General features: G+C 37.8%; 1 protein-coding gene across 4 annotated transcripts in view; it reads right to left on the bottom strand.

Annotated features, from left to right (window-relative positions):
• PDE1A (phosphodiesterase 1A) overlaps positions 1-24551 on the bottom strand; it is a 183405-nt gene that overhangs the window by 145953 nt on the left and 12901 nt on the right. For 3 of the 4 annotated variants that reach the window (XM_040561584.1, XM_040561586.1, XM_040561588.1), the window contains exon 2: positions 7214-7327. In XM_040561584.1, coding sequence (XP_040417518.1) covers positions 7214-7327 — 114 coding nt within the window. Of the gene's footprint in view, positions 1-7213; positions 7328-7410; positions 7680-24551 lie in introns of those variants that run through there. The other variant, XM_040561585.1, reaches the window with a different exon arrangement.

The following is a 24551-nucleotide window of genomic DNA, read 5'->3' as shown; positions in this document are numbered from 1 at the left end:
TATATATGTATATATATATATATATATATATGTATGTATTACTGGGCTGTTTTTAACCCGGAAGTATTCCCAGCACAACATCAAAACTGGTCATACTAGCACAGCTAAGAAAGCTAGCGTGGATGGCAAGAGTTGGGAGGCAACAATGAATCAGAGGAGACAACCTAATCCATCATGGCTGCTGAAAAAGGTGACGTTTCTCAGGACCAAGTAGCTGACAAACTTGCACAGCTCACAGAAGACCGGTTTGGAAATTGCTTTTCTATGGGAATCCACAGGAATTAATGCAACAAATCATGTAACGGTATTTGACTCACCCATATGAAATGATACATGCTGGCAAACAGCCAGAATCACCCAGAGTTTTAAGATTAGTTCACATACTCATTTCAAATCATTATTCCTTGCATATATGTACTCAGAGAGTGTGTCTGATTAGAGCCGCAGACTACCCAGCAACCAGCCGAAGCCGTAAGGGGTACTGAATGCATTTTACTGGTTCTTTACAAGCAAGTCTAAGCAGTTTTCTAAAGGAGAAGAGAGGCGAGGGAGGCAGCTTGCTTGTTTAGTTTGCAACACTGCCTGCCTAATTGTTCAGCTTTACCGCCTGGGAAAGCTGAGTCACTTTGGTGTCAGCTGCAACTTTCTAATCTATGTACTCAATTCCTGTTCAGCTTCCCTCAGCCACATTGGAGCACAATTCGCTCTCTTGTTTAGTTGTAACTGCTCAGTTTTCTTATCTCCTTTGTAAAACTAAAGGATTCATTTTCTATTAAGCTCTGACTGTCACTATATCTCTTCCCTGTGAAGCCATACCTTAAAAATTCTGTGACTCTGTACAGGGAAACAAAAACAAATCCAAACTTCCCAAATATCTGCTCCGCCACTCTGCAGGTTGAGAGTCAAGCTTAGCCCATTTGGTTCTTGGTTGGTTGGTTATTTTGCTCCCTTCTGGGGGGCTTTGAATGTTTGATTTATTTGGAAAAAAAAAAAAAACAAAAACAAAAACAAAACAAACAAACAAAAAAAAAAAACCTTCCAGTTAGAAATGATGACACAGTAGCCCAGGAGGACTTGCTACCAAACAGTATACCTTTAACCTGGTTTTGCAGCCTTAGTTTTCTGACAGTCCCCAGTAAATGGTTGCAGAAATAACTGCAACTGTTTTGTTCTAGCCCTCCTCCACAGATAATATCAGGAGCAAACCAGACTGGATGGCAAAAGCAAAGAAAATGGAGCAATGCTAACGCTCAGTTCACTACTAAATGATTATTTTGACATCTTACAGGAAAACTTCTGTCAGATAATTTTGATAAACCTGAGGTTATGTTTCTCTTTCAGAAGTCAATGCCTATTTTTATTATAACGTCCACTGGTAACTATGTAATTTCAGTAATTAAGCATTTGAGTTTTCTCAACTCTATATAATTAGCGTTTTTGACCAAAACTTTGAGAAGTGGGTAACAGTTTGGCAGCAAGCTTCAGTGTGTACCATCTAAACTGGAGAGTGAGGTTGTTGAAAAATGTTCATAAAAATTGTTCGGCCTGCAGGGCAAACACGGGCCCCTGCACAAGTAGTTGGCAGGAGTTCAAAATAAGAGGAAAGTAATTACTTGTGTAGCAGATGATATGCTATCTCCTTCTAGGCAAAGATCTGAATTGAACATTTATGAGTTAAATAGTCAGAGAAAGTATCTTGTAGGAAATCTTAGAAGTGTTTGATTTAGCGTAAGTAGAGGTAGAAGTCTAAGCTAAACAAAAATACAGAGGATAGAAATTTGAGACTTCATTTAATTGCAGCTTAGCAGTCAGCTTCATAAAATATTATCTTTAATTTCCTTTGCTGTGTTCTCAGATAAAGCACTTAATTGTAATTGGACACATGTGAGGGGTGTACGCACATGTACATTTGAAGGTCTGGAAATCATGAACTTCCCTGTTATATCATATAGAGACTGTGAGACTAGTAAAGACAGAGTTTTCCTGTTCTTAGTGATATCACAGGCAAATTATGGCTTGTGGAGCATTCCTTCTATTGCAATTACTTCTAATAGAGCTTTCTATAAGCACAGCAATTCACCTACCCACAGTAAATTAGAGGACTCGCATTTACACTAATCCATCAAAAGCACCACTAGGTGCTAGATATTTCAGCAAAAATTAATATGCATTGGGAAATTAGTTCTCTGCATCCTGTAAATGATAATGATGGAAATTCCATTCTAACAACAAAATATTATTGTTATACTAATATGACTGGATAAGAGAGTTTTTTAAATTGCTAAGGCTAAGTAACTGAGTATGGCTAAAATAGTTATTGTAAAATGTAACATCTGTAATTTTGTAAGTTTAATTAGATATATTTTTTTATGCTACAGAATTATTGTAAATTGACAATTGCAAATTACCTCGAGTACTCAGTCACAGGAACAGACTTTGGTTTGGGTATGAAAAGAAGCAGTTCACAACTTGTAAGGAACATTTCTTACTGTAATTATAGCACTAATGGGATCCATATCAATCACCGGTTAATCATTACGTAATTTCTTCAATTTTCTGTTCAGATCATTTCTGAAGTCATCCTTGAAAAATAACAGCTTTTATTTTATTTAAATTCCATTTAGACATAGATATCATTTGATTTTTTTGAAGAGCTTATGATTTTCCTATAAAGAAAAGTTTTCATGTTAGGAAAAAGTAAAGATAGGCAACGTTACAAGTAAAAGCTACTTGAACAGTATATCCATCTGTTTCTAATGTAGTTACCTGTAAGTGACAATTTCTGTATCTTTTTTTTTTTTTTTTAGCATTTTTCCATCTCTAAGTCTAGCTCTTCTCTGATTCTTTTTTTTTTTTTTTACAAAAAAAAAAAATTTACAAATTGATAAACCTTCATATCATAAAACTTTAGGTTTTGATAATGATGATCTTTTCAGTTAACTTTTTTTGTGAGTTTTCATAGCTTTCCCACTAGTTTCTCAGGGTCTGAATGAAGGAATGACTGAGTGAGGTTCCCTACCTAAAGTTACCCAAAAGTTCTGGTCTCTTTTAGACCTAACAGGCTGCTAATCTGTGATTCCATTTGACGCTTTTAAAAGCATCCTCACTTCTAACTCGGCAAGTGTGGAGGAAGGCATTTCTCTACTTTCTTTGACATCAAGTCAAGTTTCCCCAGGTCAGTGAGTTTTTGCCTCTACAAAATTTGTACACATGCAGTGATAGGGTCTTGTCACTGCAGCACTCCAGGATCAACAAACTAGGTCTAGGAGAGTCAGGCTCTTTTAGTGTCTAAAAACTCTCTGGGGTCTGTTTTGGGACATAGAAGAACAGAAAGGGAAGAAGGTAAGGCAAGAAGCTTATGCTTTTCCTCAGCTCCCTTTTGCCATCCAAGTTAGCACAAATTAGTTTTAGGCAATAGCAAATATTCTCTCACATATAGAGGCAATAGAACGTATTCTCTTTTTAAATCTTTTTTTAAATTCTCTTTTTAATTTCTCTTATCTATGAAAAGCAAGTTATTTTCTCACAATTAAGTTAAAGTTCAAAAAAAATGGTACTCGCTTCTAATATCAGGTTCAACAGTGGTGGAGACAAGCTAGTTGCAAAGAACATGCCTACTTGCAAAAAAAAAAGGTATGGTATGGAGGAGTCTGCCTGTTCTGTGTGTGACATTGAGTGCAGTGGCAGACAGCCAAGGTATACTGTAAACAGACTATGCATCATTCCACAGAATAATGAGGAACACAGGGTTAAGTCAAGTCTATCTGCAGATTAAGAATACCAAAGACTGTAAAGCCAGTGAGCATACAGAGCTCTGCTTTAGATCTGGTCCTCTGAGCTGTGAAGCAAAATGCTTTAAAGAAGCTGCTTCTCTTTCAGATCTCATTACCGCTCTGTCAGCACCCGAAGAGAAGCTCTCCTGGGCAGCAAATCTTCCAGTCCTGCTGACACCAGAATACAATTAATCTGGAGACTTAGTTTTGCCTAAAGTAAGGTCCTATCTGAAAGATAATGAAAGGCTAAGGGAGAAGTACACTCAGTACCATTTAATGGTCTGAGAAGGATCCACCTGACCAGGTTGTGAGGAGATAGGAGATTCCTTCTGGAGAGGAATGTGTACTACACTGCCCTGAGGCTCGCAGCATAAATTCCAGCTGTGGTTTGCATGGCTTTTCCTTCCACTCTTCTGCATAACAGAGAATTATTAAAACCACACTATTATATGACTTATTTAGCTGTCACTTGTTATTTGTTTTTGCTTTCTCCCTGAGGTACAAAACAGAGGAAGCTTGCAGTCTGCCTATGGAAAATGTCTGAATTCAAAGACCAGATGCTCAAGACAGAAATGTACACGCCTCCTTTTTGTAAGTCCTGTTTCAGTGACCTTGTTTATACATTCAGACATCAATAAACTCAGTACCAACTCTAAGGATCAAATTATTAATTTCAAAATAATCTCTTCTCTGCCAAAGAAACCCCTTGTTTGCAGCGCTGCTGCAGTTTCAACGAAGATAATAGAGTTGGATTTTGACTTGCAATGCAGAAAGCAGAGCTCGGCTGTAAGGCCACATGGACAAGGTGGAAGCTGGATGTAGCTTTCATGTTATTCATAACATCCAAGTCTTTGGACTTGCACACAGCACACAGCAAACGAATAAAATAGAAACTGTGTAGAAAGGCCCTTCCATCCAAGCTCATTCACAGTGCCCCGCTTTTCTTATAGGGTATTCAAATAATGATTTCTCATTCATCGTTAATCATATTCAATTCAACTATCTCAAAGAACAAACTACATTTACAAAAAAAAAAAAAAAAAGACAAAGTTAAATGTATATGGAACTCTGAACTCTGCAGCCAAATCCAAAGCTAAATGTCTACTATGAGAAGCCAAAATACTAACAGAAAATAAAAGCTCATTTTAAGTAAGGAGCTACTGTGCAGCTTTTAAAAACTTTGCAGATAGTTACCTAAATGAAATCTAATGTTTTTTCAGAAGTAATGACCTGCCTGTAAGAAGACAATCGGCACTCTCAACTAGTGAAGCACAGTAAAATCGTTTTGAAATCATATGTATACATTGGTGAAAACTCTGCAGGCCTGTGGAATGTATCAGCAAGAACAGATTCAGCTCCTTAATTCACACTGCATCTTGCCTACAATGTAGTTATATTACTATAAGGGTGTAATTGGCTTCACACTAACAATTCCCTCCCTGAGATGAAAAAATTATCCTGACTGACAATAATTCATAAGGCAATTCTTCCCAAATGACATTGTCTGTGGCAGTCCTGCTTATCTGTCCATCTTTCCTCCCACATACAAATACAGTTTGATATGTCTGCACCAGCAAAATTAATCCTTTTTCTTAATGACTGATGTTTATACTACAAAATGAGTACAGAGATCTGCTCTGAGAAATTCAACTCTTTGAACTTTTCCCGTACAATATTCAGAATAATGACTGGTCAGTGATTTCCTGTTGACTGGTGACTGACTGAAATGAAATCATTGGGAAGTCTGAGAAATGGTCAGCTGAGACCTTATCCAATAACATAACCTGTTTCTTTTAAATACTAGTATTTTAGCGCTATCTTTTCTTGTAGTCATGACAGTCAAGAAGATGGCACCAAACTAAGAAAGACAGTTTTCAAACACTTGAACTCCATTTGATTTTGATACACACAAATTCCAACCATTGTTTTAATGACTCCTAAAGAAACCTGAACCTCCTTTCCTGGAGCTGTTGTACTCAGTGTCTGTAATGTTTAGTATTTACATTTGTTTGTTTAATGGAACAATTCTGAAAGAAAGCATTTCAAACCAAGAAAACTATTACTCTGGCATTAATAGAGAATTTACAAAATGAACAAAAGCAGCAGATTAAACCCTACATAAATGAAAGTCTGCACAAATTGGTGGAGCTCTCTGGTAGTGGAAAGTCAGAGGCAAGATACGTGGCATCAGGAAGTGAGCAAAATATTTGCTCCATTGGGTACACTTATAGGTTTCTAGGGACAACATGGTTCCCAAAATGCGTAATCTAAAACAGAGTGATGATAGTATTTAGAGCAAATATTCAAAAGGATATCACAGAAAAGTTGTGATAAATCTGTGACCACAACTGAAAAGTGACTTTCCACAGAAGCAAACAAACTTTCTCATGAAAGAAAGCAAGTGGCAAAGACTCCCTTTCCCACAGCCAGCTTGAATCTCTACCCAATGCACAGCGGAAACAGGCAGAGCCATAGCCAGTGCCTCCAACACTCATAGCACTCAAAAGTGACCCATAGGTTTCAATCAAACATGCTCCTTCAACAGCTGAAGGACTATATAGAAACTGTGGCATACTTTTAGAAACGTTATTTCAAATCTTTCCAGGTAAAACAAGTGCAATTTCCTTGCTTCCAAAGCAAGAAACATAACATGTCCATTCATTTGTAATGTCCTGACATCAGCTTTCAGAGTGAAAACCAGGCAAATACTTCAAATGAAGCACTGAAGTTTAATGTGTTTAGAACACTAGTTTGATGGACTTTCTCTCTGACAAGTTGCAGACATTTGTTTACTGATCGCTTGCACCAAAAGTCCCAAAAGTCTACACTGAAATTTGCATTTGAGCAGAGTGAATTACACAGTGCAGGTGCATGGTGGTCCCTCAAAGTAGTCCTTTAATCATCTTTCAGTATTGCTAAGTACAAAAATAATTGACAAGAGGAAAAAAAAAAAAGGCAGGGACATAGCAGCCTCCTAATAACTAAGCATCTTTAAGCATCTTTTAACACAGGCTTCTTTACCTGCAGTCTCAAAAGACAAAGTACTGATACTTCCTATGGAACAGCAATAAAATATATTTACCTACATACACTGACAGGAATGATGGAACAGCTCCAGTAATGCTGATTCTGAAGCTAACATTTACAAAATCACATCAGAGCTAAGGGAGTGATAACATAAAAGGACTTACCTGCATTTCAATTTGGATAACCACTCTCACTAGTCATACGTCTTTTAAATTAGGTGATTGAACCTTACACAGGATCCAACATTAATCTAACTACCATCATATAAGAGAGTGAGGTACTGTATTATGAAAGCAAATACTATTCACAGCTTACAGATAACTCTCCCATTTGCTAATTAGTCATTTTAACAAACAGATGAAAACGGTCTTTCCCGGGGAACAAAACAAAAGCCAAGGACAGAAGCTACTCACATTCCTTTGAGCCGTTGCCACATTTTCTCTGCATGTCCTCCTATTTGATACTTTACAGAGGTGCTTTCCAGTTCCCGAGTTGTTTCCGTCGCTCGAGCCCCCATCGTTATTGTCCTACAGCGATACAGTTACAGTCAGGTTCAGCAGCAAGTAAAAGCATTCCTTAGTCCACTACAAATGTCAGAAGATCCACGCACGTTAGACAGTAGCAGCTTTCACATCAAAACACATCAGAATTACAACAGCTGAGGGATGATCCTGCCTGAATTGCTATTCACTTGGATAGACAAATCCACTCTTCCCCCCCACACAAGCACAGAGCAGCACACACAGCTCCTCTGACCTCACGAGTCTAATCCATACGTGTGAGCCAGCTACTACACTACTGACTAGCTGCACAAGCTCCTTCCTCATGCACTTTGTCTGCTGTAGGGATACGCACAGAAGCACAAAAGATTCCTTAAAATGGACTATTCATTGCCATGCAGGATAAATGTGAATGGTTTTAACGATCCAGAAGGAAAGAAAGGCTGGCTTCTGCTCTGCAGGTTGGAGAAACAGGCTGCAATAGAAAAGCAGATGGTAGGAGCCAGTATCAGCCACATCACCCTACAAAGAGCACGTGTTCAAATGCTAGCACTTTCTTCTCTTTAGTTGATCCTGAACTGATTCTTAAGGAATAAATATCTACCAGCCTCTTGAGAAGAAAATGACTGAACAAATGCTAAGTCGACAGTGAAGACAAGTATAAATCCCTGCAGAAGAGAAATCAGAGAGCTCTACAGGTTGTTATTGAAGGAGTATGCTGTAATGATGACTGTTCACCTTCTCCTAGCAACTCCACACAGTAGGTAGCTGTCAATTTAACTGGTGGGAAATGCAGCAGCTGCAAGACAGCCCGCTCAGCAAATCCTTTGGGATAGCAGCATGCCTGTGTCAAAATCTGATGCTGAACTCTGCGTGTCTGCCAGCAAGACAATTAAGTGCACATAAACAGCACAAGGGTTGAGGACTAAAAGGTATGCCAGCCGCACAGCATGTTGCCAGCGCTGTCTTTCAAGTGCAGACCTAAGCACCCGGTTGTACAGCCAAGGCTGGGTTTTGGAGAGGGCGAAGGGGAGGATTTCCTCGCCTGCTCAGCACAGACTCAAGTTAGCAATGCACCCCCTGTACTTTGTAAATAGCACCTGTCTCACTCGGTGAATCAGCAACAATCTTGTTTCTCAAGCAGCAGCCAAATAATCAAATATACCACAGACTTCTCTCAGTGACTGTGTTTGTTTCAATCAGAGTGAGAGCTGCACCAGAAGCCAGGCAAGAGGCGTGTGCCAAGTGGCAGTAACCGTGCCGGAGCTTTGCCAGCTGCTGTCATCGCAGCCAGCCACTGGGCTGGGCTAGACCTCTGAGGACAAGGGTCTTCAAGATGCTGACTGGGAGGAGCATAAGGTAGCAGATGCATACCTCAGTATGGCTTTAATTGGACAGTTTTATCTGTGTTCATTGTTACAGATTTGTTATACCTTTGTAACAATGATGTCACACGGATGATAGGTTCCCATCCATCCATTTTACCCAGAAATGGGTAATATCATTAAGTATTCAGGATCTTGCAGAAAAATATAGAAGAGGCTCACTGATTTGAAACAATCCCAATGCTCCTCAGAATTTTTTAATCTGATTTCTTTCTCCAGGAATCTTTTTTTTCTGCTCAAGATTTAAAATATCCCCTATGGGAGTTATAAACCAATTTGAGATGCATCTGTTACACATTGATTTCAGGTGGATAATTAAATAGTACATTTCATTTACTTCTCTGCTTTTAATGCATACACAGTTTTAAACTGGTGTTATTTCACTGACTTTCAGAGACTTATTCCTGACTCAGACCAATAATAGTCAGTCCCACGTTCTTCACTAGCAATGTCCAAAAAACAGTCATTGGATGAGCAACATCTCTTAGAATTTTCAACAGTGAATCTCTTCAACAGTGAAGAGGTACAAACAATTATGGTGTGGTTTTTGTTTTGTTTTGTTTTGTTTTCAGAAACTGCAAAACATTTATTGGTTAAAGGCAGTAGTATTTTTGAAACTTCACTGAGGAACCACTTGGAAACTTCCAAACTTTCCACTCCTGTTGTGCATGGAGTCCTACTAAAGTTTGCAAGAAAAAGTATAAATATCCCTCCAGATAATAACTGATGAGAACTCTCACACTGATCTGGGCTCTTCCTTGCCTCGTAACTTCCAGACCTCTGAAGCAATGCAAAGAACTGAAGTATTTATGGAAACCACATAAGCCTCCAAGGACAGAGGGAATTTTAAGGGCCTATTTTTTCTTATAAAGCATTCCCTGTTCTTGTTGTCCAATTTTACAACGAAAAAAAAAAATAGTGCATGTAAGCTGTTCCCTCCCCCTCACGAGAAAATATGTAGTTGAAAATACACTGTTTTGATCTACTGGAGAGAAGTATTATCAGCAGGTAGTATCCTTCTGGGAAGAACAAGCTGCCCAAACAATACCACTGTGACTGGAGATACACCTGTTGATTTCACTGGAACTCCACAAAGAAAAACAGGAACAGCTTCACTCCTTGTGGGCACACGCTGCTAAAACAATAGGAATTCCTACAGCAGAAACACCTGGAAAGGCTTAGCCAAAGGACAGATAAAATAGCCTCCTTGCTGAAGGCTTATACTGATACAGCAAACCACCAAAGATGACATTGGAGGATAAAATCTTGTCTTCAAAAATGAAAGAAGCTGAAGGAAACACATAAAAAGGGATAGATATGGCATTAAAAAAACAAGGAGGTAGCCCAAGCAAATGTTCTGCACACCCCTAAAGAGAGAGAAACCAACTATTAAATTAAAATAATAATAATAATAATAATAATAATAATAATAATAATAAATAAAATCTTTTTTTTTTTTTTAAGATATGCTGCTATCTTGGAAATGTGAACAAAGAAACTCTCATGGAGGCACTGGGAAAGGAAAGAGCTTTCATCCCTTCAGCTCCTGTGGGCAAGGCTCAGAGAAGGCAGCAGCAGAGCCCCATGCATCTCCTCCCCTGCAGGAAAGTAGGCAGCAGCTGAGCCAAAGCAGCATTAGCTCCCCACAGCTGCACCAGCTGATGTGGGGCAGAAAGGGCAGGAACTTGCTGCTGGAGTAGAGGGCAACCAGAAATTACAGTCCATAAGCAACAACAGGGGGACCAGGGAAGGAATTACAGCTGACCTGACTTGCTCAGAAATACACCTGTGCCCTTCTTGTACAAAGCAGTGTAAAGGTGATCTAGAATACTAAACAAGAAGCAGTTATTTTAAGGAAGTCAGAACAATGAGAAAGGTTGCACCTGAGATGATAAATTATCTCAGATAGATTTTCTCTGGCCTTTTCCTTTTCTTGTTCTGTTTGCGTGCTTCTGCCCTGGCTAACCCTGTATTTGTGCTACAGTCCCCTCATGAACGGAGTTCCTAGCTTGCTTGAGATGCCCATCTGTGTTCATTATTAACCAGTAAGAAGCATAGTAAAGCAAAAAGCAGTATCTAGTCTTATTAAAGTTCAAGGACTTGATTTAAAAACACAGGTCTCTAGCAATCTTGCAATGGCAAAATACCGATGTTACAGCAATGCTGGATTTTCAGACTCTCCACAGAATACATTAATAACATTATCAGCCTTATGTAACTGATGGACAGCAACTTGAGAGGCTTACACACACAGACTACACAGTGCATTGGCATTGACTCAGTTAAGTAGATAACAGAGCTGGGATTGGTACAGGTTGATAACTGTTAACAGTAATTAGATGACCTAAAAAAGGAGAGTCAGCAAGGAGTATTTTCCCTTTAATGTTTTTATTTTAGTATGTTTTCCTACATCTGATTTACTCTATTTGGGGTTTCTTCATGTAATCACTAATGTACGTATATTCAATCTTGTGTCCTGCAACTAGCAAGCTTAGCAAGCTTGCAACTAGCAAGCTTGTCCTGCAACTAGCAAGTATAGCAAAGAGAAAAATTATCTTCCATTTGCTTGCTATGTGCATGTTATCTCATACTAGTTAAGAACTTTGAGTCAGATTTATCAAAGCTTTTAGGCAATTAAAAATGAAAGCAAATACCTATGAAAGCTTGCAATCAAATTAGCTGATAAACCCTCAAGGTACAAACAGATACCTATTTACAAATCTAGGTATGACATATTAAGACCTTGTCACATCTGTTCATTCAATACTGCCCCTTACTAGAGGTCACCAGCTCCAAAATTCTGTCATTACTGTGTGAGCAGTCACAGACAGGTTCAGCACCAAGTGAACTTGGGTTAATTACAGCAGATGTCTCAAATCTGCATTAATGTCATCTAGGACCTCACAGCAGTCAACAGAATGCCCAGATACCTTAGGTAGGCACACCTTTTATAAAGTTTGCTTTGAATATGACCTTTTATTCCATTTACTTTAAAGAATCATTCATTTACTTTACTGAGCCAAATAGTAAATATTCTGGGAATGGAAAAAAATATATAATAATTGCAGAGATGAGAGGTGTGCTACAGATAATCCAAACAAAAAGAACTACAAAGGTTAAAGGTCTTGTATCACCAGGAGCAAGAAATAGAAAAATAAAACAAAGGCTATTTTTAATAAGTGGACTTGGAAAGTGTTCGAGAAGATCCCACTGAAAAGTGTTGGAAACAAAGAAAGACAGTTGGCAATCCAGAGGAAATCAAATGTTCAGTGGAAAGCGTGCTACATGTCAATGAATGAAATGAAGCAGGAGAGTTTTGCAAGGCAAAGCGATAAAAAGGATCGCCTTGACCTGCTTTGTAAGGTAGATGCTCAGTTCACTGTTACATGCAACATCTCCAGGCATGTGGGAATTGATCAGCAGAAATTTACTAGTTAAGTTAAGCTGAAAAATAGCAGGAATCAAATGGGATGTCTGAGTGAAACTGAATGGAAAGTACAGAATAGTTCTGAGGTCTTCCTTGCTATGATTCCATTATAACTTTTCAGTAGTTCATTGTAATTCTTTAGAAAGAAAGCGAGAGGCTGTGGTTACTTTGTTCAAAATGTGGTTATAGAAAACCACTGAAGGCCAGATTAAAGTTTATCAAAATAGAAACTATAGCAATTGCATGTAGCTCATACAGTGATGGGCAATCAGCACAACCTAAGAAAATAGAGGTTATTGTTTTTCTAGGGCTTTGTGGCTTTTAACTGCTTTTTTTACAAAGAATTGGCAAACTTTTTTAATAGCAATGGCTGAAGTCAAGGTACATTCATGTACATGAGGAACATTCATGAAACAAAAACCAAGTTTTAGGAATTCCTCAAGAAGCAGTTTGGCTGCAAAACTAATATGCTGATTTTGGGAGAAGAAAAAAAAACATTCTGGAACTGGCAGTGCTGATGAAATAAGACACAGGAATTAAATTGCGACAGAGAATCAGAAGGATAATGGTGTTCTCAAAAAACACAAAAGCTGTGGTTGACTGTGGAAAATGAACTGCCAAGTTATTGGTACGGGCATACAGCTGGAGAAAGAGAGAAAAAAATAAAAGGCAAAAGGAAGAAGGCAAACCAGATTTGACAAGGCATCTTCAAGTTTATCCCACATAACTACATCAGAGGCAAAGAAAATAACTAGTCCATGGTGCAGTAAGTGTGTAGACAATTACAGCATGGAGTGAAGTTGTCTTAGCTAACTACTATCTAAAGAGGTTATTTCAAGCATCCATTTTGAACAACTCAACAACGAAAATAAGAAAATTGTTCCCTTCAGCTATATATTACTTCCACAAGGACCATAGCAACAAGAAAATGTCTCTTGATATTTATAAAAGGCTATAACGGAACAGATGCCAGCAGAGAAGAAAAACCTCTCTTTATCTCAAAGTACAAATGCAACATAGGGATTCTACCGTTAACAGAGCTGCATTATTAAGTGTGGAACGATACATTACAGAAGACCAAAAGTATAAATTAATTCAAAAAGGACTAAGTAATACATCCAGTGCAAGTCCAACAAGGGTTGTTTAACAAAATGGTTCAGATGCAACCTCCAGCTTAAGATGTCTACAAGCTGTGGAATATCATAAGGTAAAAAAGCATAGTACAGAAGGATTACTTTATATATAGTCTTTTTGTTATATTCCTTTTCTAAGTATTTTCTCCTGACCATCATCGGGAACAGAATACTAAGTGAGAGAAGTATGGTATTTCTTATGTCTTTATTCAATACAAAAATGGTTCTTGTGATGTAGAAAAATATTTTTGAATAATTTTAAAGTTAAAAAAATGTATCTGTAGAATCAGTAGTTTTATTCCTTGATTTATTAAGAAGGAATTTTTCATAAAACCTTTGCAAAATGCCATTTGCTTCAGTTAACAAGAGATGGAGTCATTGGTACTGTATACACATGGTACAAAAATAAATATATAAAGAGTACCTAGCAAAGAGCCAAGAACATATTCCCTACATCCTTCAACTTGACCTGGATAATATGTTTTATAGTAAAAAACCTACAACAGATGTGTAAGATACCTAAGAAAATGAACAAATTCAACCTTAATTTTCACAGCTTCTAGTTTCAAAGAATTCCATCTGTATAAAATTAATAATCTCTAAAAGTCAGTATGAAAGAGAATTGAATGTTATTAAGTACATGACATGACAGTGTTGGGGTATGCACAATATTATCTGATTCAAAATTAGTCTGTTCAGAACCTCTGCACTTCAGGAACTTGCTACATTACTTGAAATCCTTGCCGAATTCAGAAGGGTCTTTTGTTAACATATTGTGCATTTTAACCTTAATTCCAGCAAGATGGAATCCAGCTTTTGGCTTATAAACATCTTAAAAGATGATTGGAGTATTCAACTGATGGTAAAAACTGGCAGCACATTTAAAACTTAGTTCAACAGTCTAGCATGCAACAAGATTAATGAGAAGAGCAAACCTCTGCTGACAGTCAGATGTTTAGTATCACTTAACTGTGTTTAATATCACTGGAACAGGCAAGTTCAACCAAAGTGTAAAGGTAAAGTTTAGGTAAGTTTTAAAGTTGTGCTGGCAAAACATCCCACTGTCAAGTTTTTCATATCAACCCATGATTTGGAATAAATGTCCTTGAATATATTTTCCAAACAAAATATAAGAGAAATATGTTAATTCAAATCAAAGCCATAACTAACATAATGAGTTTTAAAATAAACTTTCTTTCTTAAATATTGGACTTCTTTAGAATGACAGATTCTAAAAGCATAAATTAATTATCTACTTTATTAATTCATATTTTATCGACCTTTGAACAATTGGATATTAAACATCTGTAGAAAGACTGCCTGTTAGTGGGGGCCAGTAAAGCTATTCACATTTACAGGTTGAAACCTGAGGCCAGGGGAGCAACTGAACAATGCTGAATTGCAAAGGCATTACTGGTGGACCAGTACATTAGCAACAAGTATATACATCCTACAGAAGATGTAAAATCAAAAGAGCTTTATATATACGTAGGAATAGCTGTAGCTCCTCCACCACCGTCTGTTTTCATTGAAATGTCTTTGCACCTGGTGTTATCCTACAGCCACAGGTAGGGCTGCAAGTGGGGTGGGAACTGTAAGCCACCACTGGACCTCTTGTCTTACCCATTGCCTTCGTATAGCTACAAACACCCATGACTGTACTTTGATATGGCTGGTGAAGTCGTACTTGTGATAGAGATTTACTAAAAGGAGTGTAAAAGAGTAAGCCCTATAAAGCTGAGCACATCAGGATCCTCTTTGGGCTGCCTTATTTTGCTTCTCTTTGCTTGTTTATTTATCATAAGAATTTAAGTTGCCACTTCCTTGAATGTGCTTCCTGCTGGTATTAATCTCCACCAGTGTTATTTCTGAGCATTTTTACCACATGTAAACAGTTGTGAACCTCTTACCAATACGAAAGAAAAAAAATGCCTGGAAGTTAATTCAAATGGAACCTGTGTCAAGCTGTGGCAGCTGGAGGAGTGAACTCACTCTGCTGCTGCATTCAAAAATGTAAAAAAATCTTTAATAAAACAGTGAGGCAGTTGTCCTTGAATTAGAACACAGACTGAGCATAAACCAAACATGGATTTATCAGCTTACAGATGGGAAAAGAGCTGAAAAATTTCTGCTTGATCTGACAGCTACCTTAGCAGGTTAGAGCTTTCCCTGCTCCTTATTAAGTCCCTGAAGTCTAACTGCCACAAAAAATAAAATAAAATAAATAAAATAAAATATAAAATAAAAAGTGTGGATTTCAGATTATAAGCAAGAAAATGCAAAATACAGGAAGTGTTTAGGAAACCTCAGGTGAACTCTTCTATCCAGTTTTAGGCACCAAACTTTATTACTGTGTGTGTGCAAATTTCAGTAAGTCCAGATGTAGATAAGAATAAAGAATTGCATGAGTATAGATGAATGTAAGTAAAGAATAAAGTTAGCATAAAGAAATGATACAGTAACTGTATTGAGTAGTTTGGCAAGATATAATACTTTTATATATATATTGTATGTGAATACTAAAAAACAAACCAAAAATAATCAATGTTTCTCAATATTTAATTGGGTGGCCGAAACAGTAATCAGATTAATTTGCAACAAGCACCATTTAGGCTAGAAGTAAAGAAGCACTCCCCAGCTATGAAAAACACTGGAGGTGAATACCCAGGCTGACAATGGAATCTTTCTCTCTAAAGCTTGAGAACAGACAAAAATGTGAAATCAGAAATGTAGGTGGTCCCTTGTATCTTTGTTACTTCCATTTTTTAAACTTGATTTTTAAAATACGTGTTTCAATTAGCTTGGGTTGAGATATTCAAAAATACCCTATAAAAACAGAGAGTGGAGGATCCCACAGAGAAGCAACAGGAAAGTACATTATAAGCTCATGAATGCTCAGCTACTTGCAGGAGAATTCTTTTGACTGGTAGAATCAAATTTTCTGTTCTGTTAATGGAATGCAGTCATTTTCTTATAAAGAGAGAGGGTGTCCTCAAAATATCCGTGCTATCAATTCTAGAAACTCTTCAGCAACAAACAGCAGTCTGTACTTCACTCAAAATGAAAATATTTCTGTTTCTGACTTTTCAGAAAATATCTATGGATAGAACTGAGTATAAATGCATGCTTTTTGATCTGAAATGTGTATTGCTTCATCCAGCCAGATGCAGTGCTGCACACAGATTAGCACACCAATTTGACTAATTCCACATCACTTTCAAGAGCAATAGTATTGTTGAAGTGTATCTTTACAAAAGACATTTTTTTTATTTTAAAGCTTAGAGTAATATATAATTGTAAGAAAGAACCCAACTTGTTTCTGAATTGTTCATGTTTAATTGTTCTTTAAAAAATAATAAGAATAAAAAAATAACTTGTCCCTGATTTCCAGCTGCTTTAGCTCCAGCTTCCAATAATAGCATCTTTTTTCCATTTTCCTTCTTTGCCTTACACATCTTCTCTGCAGCACACTGCTAACTCTTGTTCATACCTACAGATCATTTTCCAATCACGTTATTTTTCTGATAAACCAAAAAAAAAAAAAGTTCTTAAATCTCTCACAAAATGGTACATTTGTCACTCTTACATGATCAAAACAATTTTCAGTGTTTGTTAAAGTATCTCCATTGTGAAATCAGCCTGAGCACCCCAGCTGAGCTCTCAAACAGTTCTATTTTCTGTGCTGCCACAGCTGTTTTCCGGGAAGTAACTTAGATGGTCATCAGAAAGAAGAAATTCATGCAGAAAGGGGGAGGGGGTATTGGGTTTTTATACCTATTGGTTAGCTAAAGTATCATATGTTTGATAGCTTCCAACACTGATGGGCTCATCCATCAGATTATGTATGTGACTTTTAATAAAAGATAAGTAAAAGCTGGACAATAAGCCTTTTCTGATTTAAAATCAATAGCCTGAGTGGACATGTAAGAAATAAAATAAAATAAATTAAAATAAAATAAAATAAAATAAAATAAAATAAAATAAAATAAAATAATAAAACAGCAAAACCTTGGTGAGCACATACTGATTTTAACAAACCTGTAAACTGAGGCGTTGAGCTTTGGGATTTTGCTCGAGAAAGTGACCATATAACTCAGAGAGTTCCTCTGTGTGGACAAGACCTGATTCAGATCCCACTGAGGTCTTCCTGCCTGGAGAACTTTTCTTTGTGTGGCTGCTGCCTATGTCAGCACCGATGCAAATGGTGAAGTGCAGCTGCAAAGCCAGAGGCCACCCAGTGGCACAATCCTTTGCATGGGCTGGGGCAGGAATTTTACACAACAGGAAATATTTCCTGTGATCCTATTTTTAAGTAAAGATATTACATTTTGACATACAAAAACAGAAAGAATGTGCACCGGTTATTAATCTGACACTTTTAATAAAAACATGATTTGAGCTGTAACTCTAAAATTGTTGCACATTTACACTAAATGGTCATGACTGAAGTTGGACCTGAAGAACATGCCAGAATATTACTGTGACTACTCAAATGCTGGATACAGCCTTAATAGTATCTTCCTTCCATTCAATAAAACAGCCCCTTTTCTGCAATATCAGGGCTATCAAGACCTTTGATTTGATTATTGCGGGCCAATATCCTATCTGCAGAAACAGCCAATGTTACTTAGCTAGGGAACAAATTAACTAAGCATAAAATGAGCCTTCTTCAGCACCTTCCCAAACAAGAGACTTTTTGAGCCAGGGATTAACTGTATGAAGTTCAACAAGGCCAAGTGCCGGGTCCTGCACCTGGGGCGCAACAACCCCAAGCAGCGCTACAGGCTGGGAGATGAGTGGTTGGAAAGCTGCCTGGCCGAGAAGGACCTGGGAGTACTGGTTGATAGGCAGCTGAATATGAGCCAGCAGTGTGCTCAGGTGGCCAAGAAGGCCAACAGCATCCTGGCTTGTATAAGAAGCAGCGTGGCCAGCAGGGCTAGGGAGGTGATTGTCCCCGTGTACTCGGCTCTGGTGAGGCCGCACCTCGAGTACTGTGTTCAGTTTTGGGTCCCTCGCTACAAGAAGGACATGGAGGTGCTCGAGAGAGTCCAGAGAAGGGCGACAAAGCTGGTGTGGGGTCTGGAGAACAAGTCTTATGAGGAGCGGCTGAGGGAGCTGGGGTTGTTTAGCCTGGAGAAGAGGAGGCTCAGGGGAGACCTCATCGCTCTCTATAGGTACCTTAAAGGAGGCTGTAGAGAGGTGGGGGTTGGTCTATTCTCCCACGTGCCTGGTGACAGGACAAGGGGGAATGGGCTAAAGTTGCGCCAGGGGAGGTTTAGGTTGGATATTAGGAAAAGCTTCTTTACTGAAAGGGTTGTTAGGCATTGGAATGGGCTCTCCAGGGAAGTGGTTGAGTCGCCATCCCTGGAGGTCTTTAAAAGACGTTTAGATGTAGTCCTTAGTGATATGGTTTAGTGGAGGTTTTGTTAGTGTTAGGACAGAGGTTGGACTAGATGATCTTGGAGGTCTCTTCCAACCTAGGCGATTCTGTGATTCTGTGATTGCATTTGATAGCACGTCTCCTGGCCCTGGCTAGATTCTTTCCATATGAATTCCCTTAAAGCTTTCATGAAATCATTTATTCATTACTTTCTACAACATCCTGGGGCAATTTTGCTCTACACTTCAGTAACACATTACAGAAAATACATTGTCATGTGTATGTTTTAAGTGTAACACATGCTATACATGCTATCCCTAAATTCTTCCATTAGAAGAACATTGGATAATTATTTACTGTTCACATTCTCCATCCCACTCACTGTTTCATGCTATTCATACAAAAATTAATATGTGAGAATGATGCGGATTTACAGAACAGCATATCATTGTTGGGTTGTTGTCAGTTCTCCTCCTAAGAATTACAAATATTTCCCATGCCTTTTCATGGTTGCTGAGCCCTTAGCTGACATTTGTCAGACCACACCTGGAGAATCATGTCCAAGTTTGGGTTCTTTGGAACACGAAAGACATTGACATACTGACATAAATCCAGCAAAGGACCACCAGGGCTCTGGGGCACATGATGTATGAGGAGAGGCCGAGAGAACTGAGCCAGTTCAGCCTAGAGAAAAGAAGTCTTAAGGGAGACCTTATTGCTGCTTACAGCTCCCCAGTCAAAGGAAACAGACAGAGGTGGAGCTAGACTCTTCTCAGAGGTGCACATCGACGGAAAGGAGGCAAAAAGAAGAAACAAAGAATTATGGTATTAGGGGGAAAATAAGAAATTCCAATATTTTGAAAAGAATTTTCACCGTGAGGGTGGTTGAAAGCTGGAAGTGGGGCTGTGGAAGCTCCGTCCTAGGAGGAGTTCCAGGCTGGACTAGACAAGCCCCCAAGTACCTTGATCTAGGCTTTGACTGCTTGACCTGCAGTGGTCCCTATCAACTAAAACTGGGGTTCTGGGAGTCTAAGATGGAGCAAAGCAATGCCACTGTGGATAAAGCTGCATTGGCAAAGCTGTGCTCTGCACTGCTGCAAGCTGGCACTTTGTATTTCCAATTACTTAAAAGTTCTTTTAAAGTACTTGAAATCTGCACACTTCACATTCTCTTCAATAGCAGGATATAGACTATATAATTTACCTACAGGATTCATTGCTGCAGGATGCCATTGATTCAATTATAACATTAAGATATAAATAATAATGACAGCTGCTATTAATATAACATCAGATAAAAATAAAAAGGCTAGCAATTTTCAGGCTTCAGCTCATAAGCATATCACCGGGTGGAACAAAAGCAGAGTTATCTTGTTACAACAACACAAAATCCTGGCCAGGCATATCTAATACACAATTCTTTCAGAGACAGAAAATTGAATTATTTAAGCATTTTCCTATGTCTTATATACTGTTTTCAGTACTAAATATTTGAAGAACCATTTTGTATATTGATTTCTGAAGATAAGTACTAGACAATCCTCACATCAGTAATTACTTCTCTGCTTTTCCTTTCACTTGTTCCTTCAAAATATAAAAGCACAATTATGACAGCATGCAAAAGACAGATAAAATATTGAATGTCTTGCTACTTACAAATTATTGTTCAAACATATGCATCTATGAAATCCATGTTTTTGTATGCAAAGGCACTACAAAATACATTTAAAATGTAATGTTCAATAACCCAAAATATAATCGTCTATTCAGTTCAAACAAAGGCTAAAACATTAAAAGGCCAAAGTCTGGAAGAATTATCTGCTTTGTTTTAAAAACACATTTAAAATGAAGAGACCTTAGCAAATTTAATCTGCTATAGCTGACATCATTCCTGGGCATTGATTCAAATTCCAAATTTAATTTCAGTGAAGCCTTAGTAAAAGTAATGCCTTCTGCAGATTCAGAGCCATCTGACTGACATTATCTACTGATGACAATAAAAAGTAACTTAACCAAATACAGTTTCTGTAAACAGTTCTTAACATTAAGGACAGATGAAATGTATGTTAAACTGGCTTTGTACAAGATTCTGGGTCACTGGATGTTGCTTACTATTGTCATGGTTTATGCACTTCAAAGAAGCATCAGTACAGATTTGAGTTCTTCTGAATGCATTTTTTTCTTTTAGATAGACATATGCTTTGTGTCACAATTTGACGAATTTTGATATATTGATATAGTGAAAATGTACTTCCTACTGTACAGAAAGGTATGGCTTCGTGAGCAAAGCACAGAATAGAGCACGGGAAAATCCAGGCTGGGGAGAACCTCTGGCATGGCCTACCTCTGTGACACTTAGCATGGTTTTACATTTGTGACAATGGTAAAAGGAAGATGAAAAGTCTTTTTATTTACTTGACGTTTTATGGTAGATGTCAAAGTGTACGTCGTTCATCCTCGTTATTGACTTTGCAAAATTGGCAGGAAATTGCATGAGTTGAACCTTTCTTGGGAAATTTTTAGATTACAACTTTGCTCAGACAATTTATCTGAAAGTACATTTGGCAGAGCGCTCTACAATCTCACAAAAGACCCCATTGGAATTTGCTGGGGACTGACAGAGCTCCAAGTGTGTATATTTGCTTATGCAAAAAATATTGCTTGCACAAAAAAGAAAAAAAGCTGATTTTTATCCAAATCAATTGAATGGTGTTCATTAATCCTCACTCATGCACATTTGTACAGGTCCTAGGATTTCTATTTCTAAACATATCTGATCATACTTTTCAGTTACAATGAAACATCCACATATTCTATATTACTTTTTAAATGGAGTAACAGCTTTTTGAAATAAATCCATAAAGGTGCCATCAGATATAAAAACCCTTCGTTCCTTTAGTTCCTCAACTCCTTCCCTCATAGGAGCAAGTGTTAAACAAATAAGAATAGCCCAAAGAAACACTTAAAGAGAGAATCGCAATCCAGGAGCTTTATCTGGAAACGTTTTCCTATGCATTAGACCAGAAGTCTAGAGACAATGAAAAAATATTTTTCTGCTTCACTCGGAACGTCAGGTTATTCAGCATGGCCATGGCCTTCAGGCTGATCGCTGAAAAAAGGCAGTGCTCTTCAGATAAATATCTACTTCTGTGTGTTCCTGTAATTTTACTTTCCTAATCAATAAAGATCTTCAAATTAAATTTCTGTTTGTAAGAACATCACAGTTGACTGTACATTACCAAATGGTATTTTAGAAATAATCTGTGAAAGATGCAATAACAGATACACTCCTTTTGTCGATTGTGGATACGCCTGAAAACTTTTGTGCTAACAAAGTCGTTGAACTTAGTTAAAATGAGTACGGGGAAGGCAAACACGGTTGTTCCTTGTTTTAACAGAATAAGTGTCATCTCTCAACACTGCTTCACACAATTACTAGCAGATAAAAACAATTCTTCCCACATTACAACTACTTCCTAAACTAGCTGGAACTTTTATTTTGATAAAAAGTTTATTCCCCATTACCCATCTTCAGTCTCTGTTCATAACTTCCTAATAAAGAAAAGGGTAGAAATTTTCTTTAGCTATGACCCTTGCCAACAGGAGTAATGACATGGGTTTGTTTGTTCGCTTGTTTGAAGAAAGAAGCAGAAGAAACAGCAGAAGAAGACAGGACATAGATGTTTAGATTTCCTAGGGAGATCGTGAAGGTTAGAAAGCTCCTGATGATAACTCAGATTCAGCTACAAATGCAAGGCTGATCTGCTTGTTCTGAACTATTTAAACTGGACTATAGCCTTCGCTGAAAGCAAATAAAGCCCAGAAAGTCCAAATTATTTTTTCAAATAACAAAGCTCAACCACATCATGTATAGAAACAACTGATCTGCTTTAAAAGCTGCAGACTGGAAGTTGTAAGGATTTTAAAAGACAATAACACCCACCTTGTACAAGTTTGCCAAATACGGTTTTCTTGGCAGAAGGAAGCGTGCAAGGCAGTGTTTTGTTACTTAATGAAATCCAGGGGCAGAGCCAAAGGGCCCCGATAGTAGGCCATAAATGGGCACGTTCACCAGGGCCATTGCAGTTCACTTTACCCCCACCCATAATTCAGAGCCTGCTTGTACACTGCTAAGGCACAGCAGGCATAAAGGACGTGAATTTAGTAAAGTACATCCTTTTAAGCCCTTTTCTAATGCACTTTCGTATCACTCATTGTAGGGCAAAGTTTATTATCTTAATCTGTGTCATTATGAATCTGAGATATTCGGTATCCAACAAAGCTCGGGCAAATGTAAAAGATTATAGTATGTGATAAAAGGGCTGTATCTCTGGCACAAAATAATGCAGAAGAGCAGAAATGATGGCCAGCTTTCACTGTGTAGCCCTACACAGTAAATTAACACCAGACCAAGGCACCAAGAGCTGCACAAACAAAATTACACTTGGCACTGGTGTTAAGTTTTCAATAACTGTGGCCTTGTTAAGTAAAAAAAGTACTTTGTTCTGTTGAAGTGCTTGTTTAGTTCAGAATTTCTGATTATACTTATTCTCCACATGCTTTTAATAGCTAGTATCTTGTGGGTTAAACAAAATATTTTCTCTGAAAATGTGTAAATTATACAATATCACAAGCTTCTCATAATCTATCCATATTTTCTGAAGTAGTTTTTTTTCAATTTGTGTAAAATTTCAGCCATATGGATGAAGACAACAGCTTAAGAACGATCTTTTGCAGTGCAACAAAAGCAATGGGAGAAAAGCTCTGCAAGGTTTACATTCAACAGACTTACTGCAGATTCAGTGTAAGTACAAATAAACGTAATCCAAAGTCAGTACAAATCCATGACATCCCAATGGATGCCACAAAATATTTATAGGCATGCTGAAGAGCTCAAATTGAAAAGAAACAACAGAAAAATAAATTGTCAATGGCAAAGAAAACGAACAGGAGACAAAACCAAAATACTCATCACTCTGATCACAGTAATGCAGAGATAATTTTTGCCCATAATCTGTTCACTGCTAGCCGGTACATAAATTGCCTTCAAAATCCTAGAAATAACATGGAGTTTAAGTCAAAAAAGAATTCCCCAATGAAGAATTTATGGTCTTTAAATAGTTTCTAACGAGTCTTGGCATTTTCTTTAAAAGCTAAGAATATGCATCAAGAATAATAATGATGAACTTACAAGACTGACAGTCATTTTAGAGAGATTAAATCTTTGCATTTTATCCCCCTATTCCTTTCATTTTTGTCCTTCTCATATATGTACATTTAGTGCTTAATTATACAGAAAACATAGTTATTTGGTCCCAAGCCAAGAATCCATTTGCTGAACAAAAGCGTAAACAGGAGAAAAAAATTGAAAAACAATATTTTGGATTTTTAATTAACTGATAAAACATCTTGTAAATTTGCATTAATTACACACTGAATTTCAGAAAAGCAAAGAATGAAAGCTGTAACTATGGGCCTACTTCATCAAAGTATTTAAGTGAATGATTTGAAATCCCTGAATATCCATGTGAAGGTGCCCAAGCAGATAAATGCCTGCTGATAGCATGAACTGCGGGCCCATAACCCAGCAGCACAGCACTGCCTGAAGTGGCTGTCTCAAGGTTGTCACCAAGAGAGCAAGAAGCAGACATGACGGTGGCAGTCATGCAGTAGCACTGCAGCAGGGCACATCATGCCATGTGAGCTGGCCTGCCCACAGCACCCTGATGCTATGTGCAAAGGGCATCCCATGTTTCTGCCAGTTTTTCTGAAGCTATGAAGCATCTCTATGCTAGGAGTTGCAGCAGCTGGCCTCTGCAGACAGCATAAAAAGAAAAAAAAAAAAATCCCAGTAGCATTTTAGTGATTGCTCCTTGCAATATCGTAGTAACAATGTTTCTGTCATCAATATTAATCTAACTAATAT

The sequence above is a fragment of the Cygnus olor genome, chromosome 6 (genome assembly GCF_009769625.2).
Source record: "Cygnus olor isolate bCygOlo1 chromosome 6, bCygOlo1.pri.v2, whole genome shotgun sequence".
Lineage (NCBI taxonomy): Eukaryota > Metazoa > Chordata > Aves > Anseriformes > Anatidae > Cygnus > Cygnus olor.
This window is presented reverse-complemented; position numbering and strand designations above follow the sequence as displayed.